This window comes from Syngnathus typhle, linkage group LG19 (assembly GCF_033458585.1).
Source record: "Syngnathus typhle isolate RoL2023-S1 ecotype Sweden linkage group LG19, RoL_Styp_1.0, whole genome shotgun sequence".
Lineage (NCBI taxonomy): Eukaryota > Metazoa > Chordata > Actinopteri > Syngnathiformes > Syngnathidae > Syngnathus > Syngnathus typhle.
The window spans coordinates 4925233-4944275 of record NC_083756.1 but is presented as its reverse complement, the minus strand read 5'-3'; the positions used below and the strand labels follow the sequence as shown (position 1 = coordinate 4944275).

Below are 19043 nucleotides of genomic sequence, written 5' to 3'. Positions count from 1 at the left end.
GGTAAGGGATGCCGTCAAGCTGAAGAAGAAGTCCGATCAGGCTGTTTTGACAGGTACCGGATGGCCTAGCGAAACGCGGCCTCTGCAGTTTGGCGAGGCCATGGAGAATGACTTCCGGACGGCTTTCTGATCCACCATCCGGCATCTCAGGAGGGGAAACCGTGCACCGTCAACACTGTTTACAGTGGAGACGGGATGCTGCTGACCTTGTAATTTGTAATTTTTTGGAAAAACTGTACCTCTTTTTCTGCCTGACTTTTCAAAGTGTCCAACTTGTGCTTGCGAAATTCAGTCCCTTTTTGCTCATGCTTGGAATTTAACTGCTTCTCACAATTGGTTGATTACGGTTTTGGCCTAGTTATTTTAAGTAAAGGGTTGATAACTCGTTTCTCAGGATTGCCTGAGCCAACATATGCAAATAGGCAAAGTAAATACAAAACTCACTCCTCAATAACCTTTGGTCGGTTGCCATGGTCTGTCACCACCATTAAATAAACAAGTAAAACAAACAGATAACTTGTGAGGTGTGGCATAGTCCACCCAAAGAAATCATTGCCTTCTTTTGATAAACATATAACAATAAAATACTTAATACATGAAACACATAAGCAAACCAAGCAAGTTGGATAAACGTAGCGTGTGTATAGATAGATAGATAGATAGATAGATAGATAGATAGATAGATAGATAGATAGATAGATAGATAGATAGATAGATAGATAGATAGATAGATAGATAGATAGATAGATAGATAGATAGATAGATAGATAGATAGATAGATAGATAGATAGATAGATAGATAGATAGATAGATAGATAGATAGATAGATAGATAGATAGATAGATAGATAGATAGATAGATAGATAGATAGATAGATAGATAGATAGATAGATAGATAGATAGATAGATAGATAGATAGATAGATAGATAGATAGATAGATAGATAGATAGATAGATAGATAGATAGATAGATAGATAGATAGATAGATAGATAGATAGATAGATAGATAGATAGATAGATAGATAGATAGATAGATAGATAGATAGATAGATAGATAGATAGATAGATAGATAGATAGATAGATAGATAGATAGATAGATAGATAGATAGATAGATAGATAGATAGATAGATAGATAGATAGATTGTTTGATTGTTTGATTGATTGATTGATTGATTGATTGATTGATTGATTGATTGATTGATTGATTGATTTTGTAGTAGCCAAAATAAACAAATCAAATACAAGAAAATAACCAGTGCACGATGACGCAGATACAACATGGCAAAAAGTCGATGACGTAATACGCACGATCCAAATTCTGCAGTTTTCTGACTCTTGTACCGTATGCGCTGAATCGCCATGCACTTCTCCTAGGTTTGCACTTCACTAAGGGGCGCCGGGTGTAATGCAAAGTGTGAGCATTTGGATAGGGTCTTGTATTAATCGGTCTCGTTTTCCACGTCCAATATGGCGGCGATGTCAACGTATGAGTCAATTGGAATCAAATGTGCCATTCGACATGAGTGCACGGAGTACGAGAGGGAGCTGAGAGAACGCAGAGAGAATAAGTTTGCATTAATTCGTGAAATATTTTGCAAAAATCAAGCAATAGGCATATATGGGACTACTTGGGGGGAACTGGGTCAGAGGAGAGGTTTTACGTTGATAGTTTATTTTTTAATCCTCCACGCAAATGATTCACACTCCAGTCCGGTAGGTGGCGGCAACGCACCCTGAAGTTGGATGCCAACAACCAATCAAAATCACAAGAAGAAAATCAGACACATTCCACACTTTGACAGACGACGTGGATTTTGTTGCTCTCCGTACACCGATAAATATGCCGTTTGTCGAATTGCAGAGCAATTTACCAGCAAGCTCATTCTCGGAGGATTTCCTGAAAAAGCTATGTACATTCGCTGCGGATGTTTTGGGAAAGCCACTTGACGTGAGTAATGCTACAATTTAGCACTGCAGAAAAAAAGTCATAATAACATTCTAACATATCATCCTTGTAAAAGTTAATGGTTTCCACACCCCCACTGTCATCAATCGAATTTTCTCAGTTAAAAAAAAAAAAGATTAATACAATATTTGGCCCAATGTATGTGTTAATAACACTAAATTTAACAGTAAAACTTTTCAACGATAAATTGAATCCTTCTCCTTTCACTGAACTAAGCGGGCGTATGTCTTTACACATGTAATGCATAACACAATCTGTTATTATTTTTTTCGACCCACCGTGAGTTTGATGGAAATTCGCCCAGGTTTTAACCAATTTAAATCAATGATATGAATGATTTATCTTTAATCAATGGTATAAATGATTTGTCTGCCAAATTCTTTCTTACAGAGAATGCACTTGATTGTGAAGCCGGGGTTACCAATGATGATGGCAGGAACTTGCACTCCCTGTGTGGTGTTGTCAATATCTGCTATCGGGGTAACCGACACTGCTGACAAGAATAAGGAGCACAGTGCCAAGCTCTTTGAGTTTCTAACCAAAGAGCTTGCTCTGACTGAAGACAGGTGGGTACCGGAGCTTATCTATTTCCCGCAACATAAGGCGTACTTAAAAGCCTTTCATTTTCTCAACAAACGAAGGTGTGCCTTTTATAAATTGTTTTGTGTGGCTTCCGTAATATACAGACGGAATATGTAGAACCAATCAGAGAACATTGCGGTTTACGGAGATCTGGGCAATAAAGCAGAGGAGTGTATGTAACACGTACGTAACGTAGAGTACGTACCTCCGCCGCCATTGATAGATAAATAAATACGATCGTTTGTGCAAATCTGTAAATTTCTAAATAATGCATACACTGTATCTACTTTGCAGATTTTTTTTTCCGTGTGTGGTTCTGCAATCACTGTTTATAGATTTGGTAAATGCTTGACTCCTTTTTATTCTTATTCACAGGATTACCCTTCAGTTCCACAGTTTGCAGCCTCACCAGGTTGGAAAGGCCGGAACAGTTATGAGCTTTCTATAAAGCAGTCTATAAATGTGAGACAAAACAAAAGTTTTAAGCAGTTGATATAAGTTTTATTCAAAATGTTGTGTGAACAAAGAATATTAAAATTGTTCAACACCTAAAAACTCAACACCTGTGTTTGTGCGTGTGTGCGTGTGTGCGCATGATATGACTGAAAGACTCCTTTATATATTTAAAAGCAGAAACACACAGCATTGTTTATAATCTGAATTTAAAAGTATTCACGCATGATTATACCTCTATTATTTGACTCGTAAATCAGGACGTAGCTTTTATTTTTCAAATAACTTCAAATGTATCATCTCTGATTTGGCAACGCATCACGGTTACTGATCTGACCTACTGCACTTGCCGTAGTTAGATTTCAAACATGGCCGACGTCCGCACCTGCCCCACTACAGACTGAATCATTGGCAATATACGACCATCATTCAAACTAATCTCTTCACGTGTCTGTGTTCTCTCTTTGTGTTTTGAAATTCTCAGCCAAGTTAACCCAAATTAGCGCAAAACGTGGTTGGACAGAGGTGGCGAAGTAGAGTGAAAATGCGTGCCAGGACCACAGCAAAGTACGCGGAGGAAATTTGTGCAACAAAAGAGGAAAAGGACCGTCTACAACTGGAAACTCCTTGGCAGCAGCCTCGTGTTGTGTTAATCAGAGCAGGTTTGTTCACGTCTTTCTCTCACTTGCTTAGGAAATAACTGTTTCATACGACGATTAATAGTCCAGTTTTTATTTTATAGGAGAATCCTACTGCATATCATAGACAGAATAACGAGAATAAGACTAAAGAAGGAATGCAATACAATATTGATTCATGTAACGCTTTCATAACGACTTTGCCGTAACACATCGCTTTACAAAAACAAAGTAACCACGCTGTTAAAGAATGTTGATTTTATAAACGAGGCATACACTCAGGTGATTGATTCAACCCAACCGGGTTATTGTTTTTATTCACGTTGGCGTGGTACACGCTGTCATGCTAACCGGACCTTTAACCGGAAGTGTCCGATCTGAAAATGTTCCCCGTTCCATCAACAGTTCCCAGTTGCCCAACAATAAACCCTTTGGTTTGTCCTAGCTCAACAGATGTGATGTAATATATTAAAAAAAAAAAAAAAAAAGGTCATAGAAAAGATAAATCTGAACGAAGTAAAAAAATAAATAAAAAAATAAAAATAAAATAGCCCCTCCAAACGATCATAACAGTATCTCTGCAGCACCTGGAGGGATATATATATATTAAACTTTCTACACTCCTGAAGACTCCAAATACACAAGAGAATTATTTTAAAAGCAAGAAAAAAAGTCCATTTTCCAAGATGTGTCCTTTAAGAATAATCACGTATAAAGACTCAAGCAGTAACGTGGTAATTATTAATCATTTGGCTCTCCCAATAACGTTTGTTGTAAATGTAAATCACATTACATGTGTGTTTGTGTTTGCAGATATCAGTGAATATTTTGGTCCTGAGCAGCAGAAGCCAGAGCGCCTTCACATTAAAGAGGAAGAGGAGGACAAAGAGCTTGCCCACTTTGTGCATCCTGTCATCAAAACAGATGACGTGGAGTCGGAGCAATTTCACATAAAAGAGGAGGAAAAAGACCTCTACGACATTAAAAAGGAGAAGGAAGAAGAGGATATCTACAGTGTGCTCTCTTTGAAGAGTACCGATGAGGGTCGTCGTGAGATGAGCAAAGGGGCGGAGCCTCCAAGAAGCAGCTTAAGTCAACAAATGACAAGAGGAAATAACGGAGAGCACTGTGGAAGATTGCAAGCAGACGGCCTCTTATCGCCAGCATCAGATTGTGATGACATGTCACATGCTCCTAGCGCTGATGGTGACTGTGATATTGTATACCAGTCCGAAAGCAAACAATGGAAATGTTCTCGGTGTTGGAAAATGTTCGCTCATAAAACGAGTTTCAAACGACACGTACTAATACACACCGGTGAGAAACCTTTTTGCTGCTCGGTCTGTGGCCAAACATTTTTTCAGAAAGGAAACTTAAACCAGCACACAAGAATCCACACTGGTGAGAAACCATTTTCCTGCTCGGTTTGTGGCCAACGATTCTCTCATAAGGGACACTTAAAAGCACATACAAGAACACACACTGGTGAGAAACCTTTTTCTTGCTCAGTTTGTGGCCAAAATTTCTCACAGAAGATAGGCTTAAATAAACATGCAAGAACACACACTGGTGAGAAACCATTTGCTTGCCCATTTTGTGGCCAAAGATTCTCGGATAAGGCAAACTTAGAAAAACACAGAAGAACCCACACTGGTGAGAAACCCTTTTCTTGCTCTGTTTGTGGCCAAAGATTCTCTCACAGGGGAAACTTAAAAATACACACAAGAAGCCATACTGGTGAGAAACCCTTTTCCTGCTCAGTTTGTGGCCAAAGATTCTCTCAGAAGGGAAGCTTAAAATTACACACAAGAACCCACACTGGTGAGAAACCTTTTACCTGCTCAGTTTGTGGCCACAGATTCTCTCAGAAGGGAGGCTTAAAAATACACACAAGAACCCACACTCGCCAAAAGCCTATTTCCTGCTAACTTTGTGGACAATGATTCCCTCATAGGGGAGCGCGCCCCACTATTTGAGAAGCACTGGCCTAGGTGACTGATTCACAATTTGGTTTTGTCTGATATCAGAGATTAAATAAAGAAAACCAACTGGCTGATTGATTTGTTTTAATTGAGAGGAAAAAAAAACAGCAAAAGCATTTCACTAGCTGACCAGGAGATGGCGACAGCGTGGCATCTGAAGACCATGGATTGTTTGTTCTGCTATAGCCTAGGTGACTGATTCACAATTTGGTTTTGTCTGATATCAGATATTAAATAAAGCCAACTGGCTGATTGATTTGTTTTAATTGAGAGGGAAAAAAAACAGCAAAAGCATTTCACTAGCTGACCAGGGGATGGCGACAGCGTGGCATCTGAAGACCATGGATTGTTTGTTCTGCTATAGCCTAGGTGACTGATTCACAATTTGGTTTTGTCTGATAATAGATATTAAATAAAGAAAACCAACTGGCTAATTGATTTGTTTTAATTGAGAGAAAAAAAAACATCAGCAAAAGCATTTCACTAACTGACCAGGAGATGGCGACAGCGCGGCATCTGAAGACCATGGATCGTTCTGCTATGCCGGTTTAAAAAAAAAAAAAAAAACGTAATTAGCTAGGGGTCAAAGGTCAAAGTTTACGGTTCAAAGTTCACCCAGGGGTCAAAGGTCGGTTCAAAGTTCACGGGGTCATGTGCACATTTTCGATTTTTAACTAGAGTTGAAAGTTCCGGGTTCAAAGGTCACCCAGGGGTCACCACGGGGTCACCGCGGGGTCACCGCGGTCACCACGGGGTCACCGCGGGGTCACCGCGGGTTCAAAGTTCAGGGTTCACTTTTTTTTTTTTTTTTTTTTTTTTTTAGGTTAACCTTTATTTACCTAATGGAGTGTCCGTGTGATTCCCTCGTTAAGTGCACCTGCGTGAAAAGTTTTAGCTACCGAGAACGTCAAAATGTGCTAAATGTTTTCACGCAGGTGTGTTTAACGAGGGTAACTTGGAAAACATATTGGAACGCGGCCCCTCGAGGACTGGAGGTCGACACCCCTGGTTTAAGTGAAGAGTGACACACCCGCCCTCACCCCCACTTTCTGATTGGCTGTTTGATCTGTGACATCACACAGACACTCCTTTAGGTACGCCACCATTTATAGGTGTACCTAATAACAGGCCACTTCATTAGGGAAAAATCATGGCCAAAGCTGAACTGAAAGTGAAAAATGCCACACCCACCCTCACCCCCACCTCCTGAGTGGCTGGCTGATCTGTGACGTCACACAGACAGTCCATTAGGTACACCACCATTTTCAGGTGTACCTAAAAACTTGATGGATTTTTTGTACTTGTTAAGAATGTGTATTTGACTACTTGCTCTTTATTTTGGGGGACACCAACACACAATGTAAAACATATCCATATTGTCATACAAAACAGTTGACTAAATGTCAGATTTTTATGTTTTCATGCCCAAAAAAATAAAACCAAGGAATAAAACACCAGACAATTTTTCACATAAATAAAATAATAATAATAAAAGTACATTTCAAACCAGCACTCTAATGTGAAATTGCAGTAGATATATTGGATAACAATATTTAGGCGTGTATATGCATTCACGTTATTTAAAAACTACAATAAGTGTTATAAAATCAAGATTACCCAAAGAGAAGCATAATTTCCCCACTGTTGCATAACGGTCCGTCCTTTCATGCAATAAAGTTAGTTATCAGCTTGGAAAAAACGAGCACAAAAGAAATGGTGTTTCAGTGAGTGGTTCTTTCTTTCCTTGGCAAATCTTGTTTTTACAGCGAGGTGGCACCAGATTTAATGCACATTACTGACACCTACTGTGTGGAACAAGTTACGTTATTGCATGTTGGTTAAAGTCATATTAACTGAAAAAAGAACGAATCACCATAGGAAGTGATTCATTCACTGAAAAAATGTGTTCTTTTGAACGACTCGTTCACTCACGAGCCAACACTAGCGGAGAATATCACCGCCAAGGCTAACGTGCGCTTTTGCTCAACGCGAACAATGACTAATGTGTCTACTGTGCTGTGCAGTGAATGGGCGAGGGCGCCCTCTGTTGGTTGCTCATTGGATGAACATGGCGCCTAGAAGCGGGTGGATACGGACGCCCCTTTACTGGTGATGGACACAGAATTCCCGATGCCGTCAAATCCGTTATCAAAGCCGAATCCAAAAGCTGGATAAAGTGGCTGCGTGAAGGTGGCGTGGTAGGTGTGGAGGAGTCTCCTCCCCACCGAAGTCACTTCGAAGAAGGACAGCACGCCGCGGGGATGGTCCACGAACACGCCCACCCTTCCGGACGCCGGTGCAGGACAAGCTGCGAGGCCCAGTGTCTTTTCCCGGTGGCCAACAGAGTAGGTGCCGTCGTCTTCGCAGATCAGCGCCCAGGAAGCTTCCGAGGCGCCCAGACACACATCGTCACCCTCCCCGACTCGCCGGATCCCGTCGTAGGTCACAGCCACGTAGACCTTCCCCTCCACGTCCACCTCCCAGTAGCAGCGTCCACTCAGTCCGCTCGTGCAAAGAACCTGACGCCAATGAGTGAACCTCTGTGGGTTTTGGGGGTACAGCTGCTCCACCAGAACCACCGTCACCTTCTTGCCATAGTCTGACATTTGGAGGCAGTTGTGAGCCGTGTCGGAGTCCAACGTGGGTCCGCACCAATCTGAGAACGAGACGACAAGGCTAAAAGGTTACATCTTGAAAGTGGTCGACCACCGGAAGCGGACTCACATTTCTCGACACCGGGAATCAAACGTTCTTTGCCGCTGTAGTCCAGGCTGAAAAAAGACCCACAAGTGTCGTCAATCGATTCAGACGAGTGAGCTCCCTGGAAGATGTTTGGATCCTACCAGACGGTCTGCAGACTGCAGCGAGGATCCATTCGGACCGCCTCCAAGGCCTGCTTTCCTTCCTCTCCGGGGTGATTGTAGCTCAGGTCCAGCACTTGGAGGTGGGAGGGGTTGGACCGGAGAGCTTTGGCCAGTGAAACGCATCCTCGCGTGGTGATCATGCAGCCCGAGAGCCTGCCGGAAAGGGGCAGAAAAGTGGGCGGGCCAAGCCTAAGGTTCCTTCTGCCACTCCACGGAGGTGGAGGAGAGCCTTACCCGAGAACTTGCAAGGTACACTGCGGCTTTGCCAGTCCGGCGGCAAGCGCCTCCAGCCCGTCGTCGTACAAGTTGTTGTCGCTGAGATCCAGATCCCTCAGGTTGCAGGGCGAGCTTAGAACGGAGGCCAGCATCTCGCAGCTTCTCTTGTTCAGGTTGCAGTCGTTGAGCCTGAGAAGACAAGAGAGCGATTGACACGGGCACGGGTGGTTCTACGTGCTGGCTCGAGGGTACCTACAATGATTTTTGAGAAGCCTTGACCACCGGCAGCAGCATCCGGAGCCCCACCTCGGACGCAGAGTAGAGCTTAAGGTCAAAGCAGCTCATGGCTTCGTCAGAAGACCGTAAGAAGAAGACCAGGGCCGACCACATGGCCGTAGGTAGGTCATCCGAGGACAACCGCCCCGAGCTTAGGTATTGTTGGATCTGCTCCAGCAGGGACTCGTCCTTCAGTTCATTCAGGCAGTAGAACAAGTTGATGTTCTCCTCGGAAGAGTTCTTCTCTATCCGTTGGTTGATCAACCTGACCGTTTCTTCTTTCCTGTGTCTGGAGTTCTTGGGAGCCTTCAGCAGCTTACCCAGGAGGTCCTGGTTGCACTGCAAGGACAGGCCCATCAGGAAGCGGAGGAATAAGTCCAAGTTTCCGTCGCTCTCTGAGGCTTTGTGGATGGCCGCCTCATGGACCCGAACGAGCGGCTTCTGCTTGCAAGGCGTCAACGTCAACTCGGAAACACCCAGTACGTTCTTGTTGTCCTGGAACAGGCTCATCATCACGTACAGAGCAGAGAGATATTCCTGGATGGTCAGGTGGATGAACTGAAACATTGTATAGCCTTGGTTCTTCTTGAGCGGGTGTACCTCCTTGAAGACCCTGGTGAAGACTCCCGAGTGTTTTGCAGCCTGCAGGTAATCCAAGCCGCTTTCCCGCAAGTCGCTCTCGTAGAAGATCTGCTGCTTTTTCATCAGTTGCTGAAAAGCCAGCTTGGCCAGCGCTTTGACGTACTTGATGCTCTTCCGTTTCTCTCGCTCCTTTGACTTTTCCAGGTGATAGAGCAGGAACTTTGTGTACACCTCGGTCAGGGTTTTAGGCAGCTCCACCTTCTTTCCGGTGTCCAGATAATCTTGGAGAACAGTGGCGGTGAGCCAGCAGAAGATGGGCATGTAGCACATGATGAAAATGCTGCGGGACTTCTGGATGTGTTTGATGATGTACTCCGGGAAACTCTGAACTCTGAAGTAGTCCAGCCTCTGGGATTCGCTGAAGCCGTTCACCTCGGTTCTGCTGTCCACAAGGTGTGGTGGGATGTCGTGGGCCGCCTGGGGGCGCGTGGTGATCCAAACCCGGGCGCATGGAAGCAGATTCCCCTTGATGAGATGCGCCAGGAGAACCTCCACGTGGAAGGCTTGGGTCACATCCAGGTCCACCTTGCTCTTGTCGCTAAGGTCCAGTTTGAGGCGGCACTCGTCCAGGCCGTCCAGCACAAACAAAATCTTGATGCTGCTGCTTTGGAAGTGGAGCTTGCCCGAGGCTTGCAGCCTGACCAAGATAACGTTCAGCATCTCGACGCTCATGGCCTTGCTCTCCAAGATGAAGTGGCGGATGAGCTCTGCCAGCGAAAAGCTTTTCTTCTTCTCCAAGTTCAACTCGCGGAAGGTGAAAGGAAAGATGAAGTCCACGTCTCTGTTGTTTCTCCCGCTGGCCCAGTCCAGCACAAACTTGCGCACCAGGAAGGTTTTCCCGATGCCCGCGAAGCCTACGGTGAGCAGCCTGCGGACGGGCTTCCCGCTTTCGAAGATGTCGCACGGCTCGATGGACTCCTCCTTGGCCACGCCACACATCTCCATATGAAGGACCTCGTGCTGGTTGTTGGGGAGAGCGGCGCCACCGCGGGTAATGCAGAGCTCGGTGTAGACGTCGTCCAGACGCCCCTGCTGGTTGGGCTCTGTATCGCCCACGGGAGCGTTGACATAAGTCCCCCGCAGGTTCTCTTGCAGCTCTTGCTTGAATTTGCCGATCTGGTCGTTATCCACTGAGAAGATGCTATCTGAGGGCGCATGGGTGACACGTGAGGGAGTAGAAGGAGATCCTGTGTCGCAAACATGTCTTTAGGCCTGGCTGCAAGCGTGCTGCACCGATGCCGCCATATAAACACGGGAGCCTGAAGGAGGCAAGTGAAGGAGGCAACTGGGCTCATCTTAGCGGTTGGACAGCTCAACTTACTTGTTCTATGCAAGCCGCGGGCCTTGTTCCTCCTGGCCATCACCATGTTGCTCCTTCCACGCTCGCGGGCATCTGCAAACACGTTGAAGATTCAGGTGAAGGGCTTGCTTGCAGATTGGGACGGGCTCCTCGGGGTATTCCAGAAAGAAGGTTCCTCATCAGACAGAAGCTAAACCAGAGCTGTTGAGCGGCTCTGAGTTTGTGCATCATCTGAGAGTTTTCAGGTAAGCTACTTTCTGCAAGACCTCCACCAGAAGCCACGTTGGTGTGCGACAACCTCACCTTACCTTTGATTTGCGCCGCGTCGCTGCGAAGCCTCTGGGCAAGGTTGTAGTTGTTGATCTTCTCCAGAATCTTGATGGTTTCCTCCACAGCCTTCTTGCCGTGCTTCTTTGCCAGTTGATTGGCGATGTCCACCTCGTCTGCGTTTGGGCCAATGTTCCCAGGCAGGTGCATATGGAACTTGAAGGCCTTGAAGTCATCCTGCTCCAGATCAATGAGCGTATGCCACAGCAGCTCCTTGCTCTCGTCATCGAGAGCCATCTTTCCCGCATGGAGGAGCGGCAGATCTGTTTTATGACTTCTTTTATGGCCGTACTGGAATTCGGGTTCGTAAAGTCATTTGGCTGGCGTTGCTCCGATTTCCGTCACCGCGTGGGCGAGCTCTGTGTTCTCAACCCCTCGATGGGGTGTTTGGAGTTAACTTTTGATCAAGAGGAAACCTGAAATGAATGTGAGGCAAAGTGATAAGCGACGACCACAGTACCATCCCGCATCTAAAGGTCGCCCGCCCGATGTCCCGACAAGATGCCAGTGGAGACCAAAGTCTGCTCTTTTTACAACACTCCACATGCACAGCGGCTCCTTCCTGGTCCTCAAGGCTGTTTGACAATGACTTTGCTGCTGGGTTTACTTCCTTATTGTTACGTTACCTAAAGAAGTACCGTATTGGCCCGAATATAAGTCGATGTTTTTGGGGTTGAAATAAGACATGGGGGTTGTCTTACATTCGGGGTCTAGACATTATACCCATTAACAACGCTGGATGGTGCCAAATATCTTTAAAGTAAATGGTGAACTTAAGTCATCAGGCCAAAGCGAACCCCTGTCACGAACAAGAAAAATAAAAATAGCCATTGCACGATGAAGAAAAATAAAAAAAAATAGCAGTATGATAGAAAAGCGAAGAAAAGAGAAGAGATAACATAAAATGGAAAAACCAGAAGCCATTCATTAGTTTACATATTTAAATGTTCAGATATTAAGACAGGTTTTGCATGATTTGAATGAGGCAAAATAACGTGCTTTTTCTCTTGAACATATTGTTATAATCATTTCTTTCTATAATTGTTTGTATAAAAATTAAATTTGGTGCTCTGAAGGTCTTTTTTCAAACTTGAATTTTGAAAAAGGGGTCGTCTTGTAATCAGCGTCGTCTTATATTTGGGCCACTACGGTAACTGACCGTCCCCAAACTTTAATCAAAGTAATTAACTGACAACTTATCGAGAAACTGACTGAGCGACTGAAAGCTGAATAACCGACAAGCGGACCGAGTGAAATGTCTGACCAATTGCCAAACAAGCTAACAAGTCGTCTTTAGACTAGCCGAGCGCCTCGCTCGCTAACTAACTGACTCACTGAATAACGTGACAAGTAGTCCTTTTCAACAGCAATGCCATGTGTCAAACAAAAGAAAGAAAACTCACATCCACTTCACGTTCTTCTTCGTGTCGTCTCGTCTCGTCTCACCGTGTGAGTGAGAGCCTTTCGAAAGTAGTCGAGGGAAAGTCCTCGGTCGCTCTGGCAACCAAAGGTCAGACCACCTGGCCCGCCCAATTCATAGAGGGAACGTTGAAATACGTTCCGGAAGAAATCCTGCCTCTTGTGGCTCTTGCTGAGACTTGCAGCATTGGGAGCGGCCTCTAGGCGGCGCCAAAGCACCGGTTAGCGCCCATCACCTCAGGTGCGGGCTGACTGAATCTGCTGGAGGCGTGGCATCAACCAGTTGATCTAGCAAGACCACGCCCCCAACCCCTCCTCCCGTGTGAGTAGAGCCGCAGCGCAGATGGTTTCGGATTGACTACCCGCCCTCCCAAGATCGCGTGGACGTCGACAAACTGAGAGCACGCAGGTAACTGAGGCTACGACATGACGTCACCGCGCTCTTTCAATGACCTTTTGGACCCTGAGTGGAAAACTTTATATTGCTTTTGGTATGCGTTTTATCAATTGGAAAGAGTCTTTGCGGTGCAATCATCAATTCTTGTCCCCTATCTTTATTGAGTGTTTCTAGTTGAAAAAAAGTGTCTCGTGGAGAGAAAGTTTGGGGATTATTCTTCTTTGAGATGATCAATTTACATGATGGTTATTGTGTTTTTTTTTCTGCCTAGTCATGTCGGACCGCCAGCTCTTCCTCGTCTTCATGCTTGTCCCCGCCGCTATGACTCTGGACTTTCGTTACCACAGCAACCGCGAGATAGAGCATTACCTTCTTCAGGTCAACGCTACCAATCCAGACATTGCGCACCTGTACAGCATCGGACGCTCAGTCGCAGGTACCCACACGGGTCAGGTCTCGGTTTCCGTTACCGGGGCGAGCGTGACACTGACTGGTTTGTGCGATCACTTAACCTGATTGTTAACTCCACTTCATCTAATCCACTGTGTTTTGATCTGGCCAATCACACACGCACTGTCTTGGATTAACTCAGATTAGCGTGTGTATGCGTGCCTCAGCCATCGAGCAAGTGTCACATGAGCACCCAAAGTGTTCCAAAAGCGCATGACGAATGACAATCACATGTGGGGTCTACGCGGCAGGTCAACAGCTGTGGGTGTTGGCTTTGGGTCTGAGCCCCCACCGTCACACAATTGGGATCCCCGAGTTCAAGTATGTGGCCAACATGCATGGAAATGAGGTGAGCCAACACACACAGACACGCACACACATTTAGAGGGTCCCTCCCTGCAGACAGGAAGCGAGTCTAAAGGAGATCCACAAAAGCCTGTCACAAACCAACACACTGTTTTGTCTATTTCCACAAAGTAAATAAATGGCATCAGTGGAGTGTGTCGGCTCAGAGAAAAAGACCTTTGACCTGACAGCACCAGAATGTAGACATTCACAGCAGGAATGCGGCCAACCTGTGGAAAAGTTCAGCCCGATCAAGTGAGCGGCCAACCGTAGCAGGGCCGCTAAGCATTAAGTGAGCGGTTGCCTTGGTAGCTCAGGGCCCAAGCGACGACAAAACCGTTTCAAGCGAGATGGCGGCCGTGGTTGTGTAACGGAGAGTTTGAGATGCGCTGGGCGTGTTTGTTTGTTCTGTTTTGTTTGCCGTCGTTAAACAGTGCAGTTTTTGGTTTTTGGGGCCTCCAATGTTTGGACTTGATGGCTGCCAGGAAGCTGAGCCCTTGATTGGTGGCCGGCTTCCTGTTTTGTCAAGGTTTATTTTCTCAGAATCCTCTTGAGCTGCATGACAAACATTCCAACATCTTGTTTTGCTCATCATGGACCAGCACATGCACACGTTGATCCTTCCTGCCTCATATCCGTTTTGTTTTTTTTGACTTGAGGAGCTTGGTCTTGTTTCAATCTGCGTTCCCTGCTACTTTAGTCCTATGTTGATTTGCTGAGAGACAGAAGAGGTGGGGCTATCTGACAGCTCAGGGAAGATGGAACACGCAACCTGTGACGGTGTCGTGCGTGCGCGTTAGCCCGTCACCCTGGCAACCAGCCGGATGGCCGCAGGGCACTCGGTCCCGCCCCGACACGTTTGCACCTTTCCCACCCTTCTCGCCTTCCGCGTCCATTCATCCGCTCTCGTCCGGGCTGGCTGACGAATTTTCCGCACCCTCCTCCCGGCGTCTTTGTTTCAGAGACGAATTTTTCACATTCCCACGCTATTGCCACTCCATAGCAGAAGGCGGCGCTGTGACCCGTTTGCTCTTTTTCCGCGTGTGTGAAGGTTCTGGGCCGCGAGCTGCTTCTGCAGCTAGTGGCCGACCTGGTGCGTGGTTACCGTGGCAACGAGAGCTGGGCCATGCAGATTCTGAACAGCACGCGTGTCCACTTCCTGCCCACGATGAACCCAGACGGCTTCGACCGGGCTGACAGCAACTGCCAGCTCAGCCAAGGAAGGTACATGCGCCCACACCCCGTGCAACGCATGCGCCCCCTCACGGCACACACAAACGCGTCCTCTTGCTTTTGCTGCTGCCCTCTACCTGTCACCATCAATACTGCAGTGTAATGATAACATCAAAACAGCACAACACATTGGTTCCACTCGTGACTGTGTGTGTACGTCAGGTTCAACCATAATGGCGTGGACCTGAATAGAAACTTCCCTGATGCCTTCGCTGATCCACCGGGGCAGCATGTCACGGACGACGACAGCGGCAGAGAGGCTGAGGTCAGCCGGCCTGTTACTCAGCAAGTGGGCATGCCCGCCCGCGCCATTGTGCCTCTGATGTTGCGTTCGTGGCAGCAGGTGCGGGCCGTGATGGGCTGGTTGAAGACGGAGACGTTTGTCCTCTCGGCCAACCTCCACGGCGGCGCCCTGGTGGCCAGCTATGCTTACGACAACAGCGGTAAGCGCGCTCAAATCACGCCTTCACACGCATGCGACAAACGTGTTTGAGGCGTGTTTAGGTGACGACCTGGTGGGTGAGGCCAGCTTGACGCCCGACGATGACGTCTTTGTCCACCTGGCCAAGGTGTATTCGGCTAACCATGCCAGTATGCACAAGGGGGGTCACTGTGCAGACCAGGGACCCTTTAAGGACGGCATCACTAACGGCTACCAGTGGTACCCGCTCTCGGGTCAGTGCCCGCTCGAGTGGCTGCGATCGGAGCCTGGCAGTCCTCAGAATGAGCGGCTTGGCGTGCGTGTGTGTGGGCAGGGGGTATGCAGGACTACAACTACGTGTGGGCTCAGTGCCTGGAGGTGACGCTGGAGGTGTCATGCTGCAAGTTCCCTCCGGCCGGGGAGCTGGTTGCCTTGTGGGCTGACAACAGGAGGAGTCTGCTGGCCTTCATCCGCCAAGTCCACTTGGGTAAGGGAGGGGCTCGGCCCATGCCGGGCGCGCCTACTCGTTGACTCTGTGTGCGTGTTCAGGGGTCAAAGGGCGCGTGCTAGATGGGTCGGGGGTGGCCGTGCGCAACGCCGTGGTGGAGGTGACCGGTCGCCGCAACATGCAGCCCTTCACGACCAACAAACACGGGGAATACTACAGACTGCTGCTGCCGGGCAACTACACTTTCACTGTTAAGTGTGCACACGCTCACACTTGGGTGCACACACTTCCTGTATCTCAATGTTTGCATGCATCCTCCCCCCACCTCCAGGTGACCTATCCCGGCCACGAGGTGCTGACGGAGACTTTTGTCATCCCTTTCGGCCCGGAGCGAAACTCGGCCCTGACGCATGACTTTGTGTTGCGTCGCTACGCCACAGCAACGGGTGACCCCATGCTCTCAACCACCAGGCCTTCGTCGTCGTCGCCGCCGCCATGGACGCTGGCGCCGCTTGGAACGGCCCTTGCGTTGCAGCGCTTGATCAGCTGATGTTCTTTGCGATGGGGGGGGGGGGGGGGGGGGGAGTATGATTGGAAGCCGAGGAGGACGGCTAGACAGAGAAGTCGGCGACGTCTTCCCGCTCGCTCAACGGGCTGGAGAGGGCGTGGCTGAGGGGGTAACGGGCCTGCAATTGGCATTGAGGTTGTTCTAGCTGTCGGAGAGCCGCTCCACGGTGAAGAAGTCCTCACATTAGGATGGGTCGCCGCAAGAACTTCCCGTTTGACCGAGCCATTTAATCCTCCTCGCTGTCGTCATCGTCGTTGGACTCTATGAAGTTGTTGCTGCGCTGTGCGTTGCTGGGGTCGCGTGCGACGAGCCACAGTGAGTTCTCCTCGGCGGTGGCGTGGGGCGCTCTGTGCACACAAAAGCTAACAGGAGGCTCAATGTGGACGCACAAGCATGCAAAAATGTGAAAATTTTGACAGTGCACGTTGCGTAATCGACTTTCCTCGTGTTAGATCTGCAAAATCAAATTTCTCTCGTTTGGCAATTTTGCTACTTAAAAAGAATTTTAAAAGTTTAGCAAAGTTGTAGTTGTGTTGTTGTGCCAATACCAACGCAATGGGCTTTGCTTTTTAAGATGTAAAGTATTTTATTTTCTGAAAATGTTTCAAAATCAGGCTCCACTAACCTCCCAAAACAAAGTTCATTTCATAATCATCACACTGTAGAGTAAAAAAAAAACAGGTGGGGGCATGATCACAGACAAAATAAAAAGAACACCGGGGCCAATGAACAAAAATTCAAAATGGCCTCTCATCCAAAGTGTTGATTTCTTTTTTTCTTTAAATGTTTTTCTTTTTTGCTGGACTATTTACATGCTGCCACTCGGCACCCGGCGCAAAGGAGTGCTATTAGAAAATAAGTTCTTTCAGTAATAAATACAAAAATCAAAGCAAAAAATCTTTGCAACAAATCATCTTCTGCTCTTTGTACACATTTACACGCAGAGGACCAGCCTCTTGGTCGCCTGCCTGCCTGACCGCCAATCAAACCTCAGTTCATCCACTTGCGGCAGTTGAAGGCGCCACAGTGACAGGGAATCTTGTGCTGGTCGTCCTCCAGGTCAAACTTGTAGTCGTAGGACAGCTGACGTACACGCGCGCGCAGAAGGACAGACGGCGTTGAGTAAGAACGGCGTGCGGCAGCGCAAAGGATGGCGGCCCCACCTACCTCCTCTCCCCTCTGGATGCGTCGGCAGGAGCTGATGATGATCTTGTTCTCTTTCTCCACACTCACCACCTCCGTCACACAGTTGGGCGCACACGAATGGTTGATGTACCTATCAATGGCAAGCACGGGCACAGGCGGGATCAGTGGTGGTGGCGAGCGGCGGCTGCCACCACAGAGCGGCACCCTCGCACCTGGCGGGTCCTCCAGTGATGGTAGCGTCGATCACGTAGTCGTTGTCGATTCGGAACATGTACACGCCTCGGTTCTGCGCACGTGAGACAAGAGTGAGGACGTGCACGCGCTCAGACACCCTCTGTGGCAGTTTGCTGATTTCATGCTCAACATTTCTCCCATGGCTAAAATAAGGAAGGGCCTGTACAAATGTGGGCGGGCAAGGTCACCTGACTCTCGTAGAGTCTCTCCTTGCGGTCAGCCACTTCGCTCCTGATGATGGCGCCAATGTACTCGATGACCATGGTGCACTTCTCGATGTCCCGGGCGGCGTACAGCCCCAGGCCCTGCACGCAAACAAGCGGTGACTCGGTGCCCTGCCTCGCTCGGACAGTTGACATCGGTGGCGGCGGGACTTACCTGGATGCGTGAGCGCGCCAGGTAGACGTTCGTCTTCCAATCGGCCTTCATGCGGCGGTACTGCGCCAGCTTGGAGTGGCGCCCCTGGTGAGTGCCCGCCACAGTCTCGCCTGGCGACAGCGAGATCACGCCCGGAACCGCGCCCACGATGGAGCCCACCGAGCCCTGGCAGCGCGGAGCCATGCTGGTCAACAGGTACGGCCTAGCGGGAAAAGCACACGCGTCATTGTCAAGCAGAGGGAAGTGCGCGGGGGGGGATGCGCGGCGTGCTACCTCTTGGCCTGGCTGACTTTGGGCTCTGAGCGCGCCGAGCCGGACGGGTTGAAGGCCAGCGGCCACTCCATCAGCGGGTTGCGGCCGTAACGAAAGGTGTAGCGTTCGCATGCCTCCACGCCTGGCAACTACGGACACGCGCGCGCACACACAGGCAGTCACTATCGCGCCTCAGGCGTGTTGGCAGCTCCTTTCACGCTGCTCACAAGCGTGCGACAGAACAAGCGGGTGCTGTTCCAAAGTGTTTTACTTCCTAAGCTGGGCTCGCATGATGTAATTTGGAGCACAACGCGTACCGACTCGATGATCCTGCAGACGGCCGAAGCGCTAATTCCAAAGAGGTCTTCTCCTTTCAAGAAGTCCGGGAAGAGTTTGAGCATTCCGCTGGAGCTTCTGAGCCGAGCCACCGGTTCCAGAATCTGGTCCCACACGCCTGCGGGGAGGGTGGACGCATGTGAGCGTGAACAGCACAGGACGGGCGG

General features: G+C 48.1%; 5 protein-coding genes across 16 annotated transcripts in view; 3 read left to right on the top strand and 2 right to left on the bottom strand.

Annotated features, from left to right (window-relative positions):
- Window positions 1–1758: 1758 nt before the first annotated feature.
- On the top strand, window positions 1759–3111 carry ddt (D-dopachrome tautomerase). The gene is made up of 3 exons (XM_061266419.1): window positions 1759–1951; window positions 2360–2535; window positions 2927–3111. The coding sequence occupies exons 1-3, from the start codon at window positions 1844–1846 to the stop codon at window positions 2997–2999; spliced, it is 357 nt and encodes a 118-aa protein (XP_061122403.1). The 5' UTR covers window positions 1759–1843; the 3' UTR covers window positions 3000–3111.
- Window positions 3112–3144: 33 nt separating this feature from the next.
- Window positions 3145–5698, top strand: LOC133144036 (zinc finger protein OZF-like). The gene is made up of 2 exons (XM_061266409.1): window positions 3145–3666; window positions 4456–5698. Exons 1-2 carry the CDS (start codon window positions 3549–3551, stop codon window positions 5568–5570), a joined length of 1233 nt encoding a protein of 410 aa, XP_061122393.1. The 5' UTR covers window positions 3145–3548; the 3' UTR covers window positions 5571–5698.
- Window positions 5699–6937: 1239 nt separating this feature from the next.
- LOC133144026 (protein NLRC3-like) lies at window positions 6938–12814 on the bottom strand. The gene is made up of 8 exons (XM_061266387.1): window positions 12653–12814; window positions 11231–11665; window positions 10944–11015; window positions 8961–10767; window positions 8723–8893; window positions 8468–8641; window positions 8349–8395; window positions 6938–8280 (listed from the first exon to the last, which is right to left on the bottom strand). The coding sequence occupies exons 2-8, from the start codon at window positions 11484–11486 to the stop codon at window positions 7700–7702; spliced, it is 3108 nt and encodes a 1035-aa protein (XP_061122371.1). The 5' UTR covers window positions 11487–11665; window positions 12653–12814; the 3' UTR covers window positions 6938–7699.
- Window positions 12815–12966: 152 nt separating this feature from the next.
- On the top strand, window positions 12967–16526 carry cpm (carboxypeptidase M). Of its 2 annotated transcripts, none has more exons than XM_061266406.1 (10): window positions 12967–13077; window positions 13337–13501; window positions 13767–13864; window positions 14912–15084; window positions 15256–15358; window positions 15437–15536; window positions 15598–15768; window positions 15849–16001; window positions 16064–16212; window positions 16294–16526. In XM_061266406.1, exons 2-10 carry the CDS (start codon window positions 13339–13341, stop codon window positions 16510–16512), a joined length of 1329 nt encoding a protein of 442 aa, XP_061122390.1. In that variant the 5' UTR covers window positions 12967–13077; window positions 13337–13338; the 3' UTR covers window positions 16513–16526. The 2 variants fall into 2 exon arrangements, with proteins under 2 accessions (XP_061122390.1, XP_061122389.1); XM_061266405.1 differs by having other exon boundaries at window positions 13035–13159.
- Window positions 16527–17091: 565 nt separating this feature from the next.
- The window catches only part of LOC133144022 (histone-lysine N-methyltransferase 2C-like), a 31905-nt gene continuing 29953 nt past the window's right edge, over window positions 17092–19043 (bottom strand). For all 11 annotated transcript variants that reach the window (XM_061266369.1, XM_061266368.1, XM_061266373.1 and 8 more), the window contains 7 exons: window positions 18858–18994; window positions 18562–18689; window positions 18289–18490; window positions 18099–18215; window positions 17889–17962; window positions 17698–17806; window positions 17092–17613 (listed from right to left, as the gene is read on the bottom strand). In XM_061266369.1, the coding sequence (XP_061122353.1) occupies window positions 17521–17613; window positions 17698–17806; window positions 17889–17962; window positions 18099–18215; window positions 18289–18490; window positions 18562–18689; window positions 18858–18994 (860 nt within the window). In that variant the 3' untranslated portion in view covers window positions 17092–17520. The remainder of the gene's footprint in view (window positions 17614–17697; window positions 17807–17888; window positions 17963–18098; window positions 18216–18288; window positions 18491–18561; window positions 18690–18857; window positions 18995–19043) is intronic.

Bases quoted from the DNA above. Each gene is read 5' to 3' on its own strand.
- ddt (XM_061266419.1), top strand. From the start codon at position 1,844: ATGCCGTTTGTCGAATTGCAGAGCAATTTACCAGCAAGCTCATTCTCG. The intron at 1,952-2,359 runs GTGAGTAATGCT...TCTTTCTTACAG, and splicing joins TTTTGGGAAAGCCACTTGAC to AGAATGCACTTGATTGTGAA. The intron at 2,536-2,926 runs GTGGGTACCGGA...TCTTATTCACAG, and splicing joins CTTGCTCTGACTGAAGACAG to GATTACCCTTCAGTTCCACA.
- LOC133144036 (XM_061266409.1), top strand. From the start codon at position 3,549: ATGCGTGCCAGGACCACAGCAAAGTACGCGGAGGAAATTTGTGCAACA. The intron at 3,667-4,455 runs GTTTGTTCACGT...TTGTGTTTGCAG, and splicing joins TGTTGTGTTAATCAGAGCAG to ATATCAGTGAATATTTTGGT.
- LOC133144026 (XM_061266387.1), bottom strand. From the start codon at position 11,486: ATGGCTCTCGATGACGAGAGCAAGGAGCTGCTGTGGCATACGCTCATT. The intron at 8,642-8,722 runs GTAAGGCTCTCC...CCTTTCCGGCAG, and splicing joins TGTACCTTGCAAGTTCTCGG to GCTCTCGGGCTGCATGATCA. The intron at 8,396-8,467 runs GTAGGATCCAAA...GTCTTTTTTCAG, and splicing joins TGCAGTCTGCAGACCGTCTG to CCTGGACTACAGCGGCAAAG.
- cpm (XM_061266405.1), top strand. From the start codon at position 13,117: ATGACCTTTTGGACCCTGAGTGGAAAACTTTATATTGCTTTTG. The intron at 13,160-13,336 runs GTATGCGTTTTA...TTTTCTGCCTAG, and splicing joins AAAACTTTATATTGCTTTTG to TCATGTCGGACCGCCAGCTC. The intron at 15,537-15,597 runs GTAAGCGCGCTC...AGGCGTGTTTAG, and splicing joins CTATGCTTACGACAACAGCG to GTGACGACCTGGTGGGTGAG.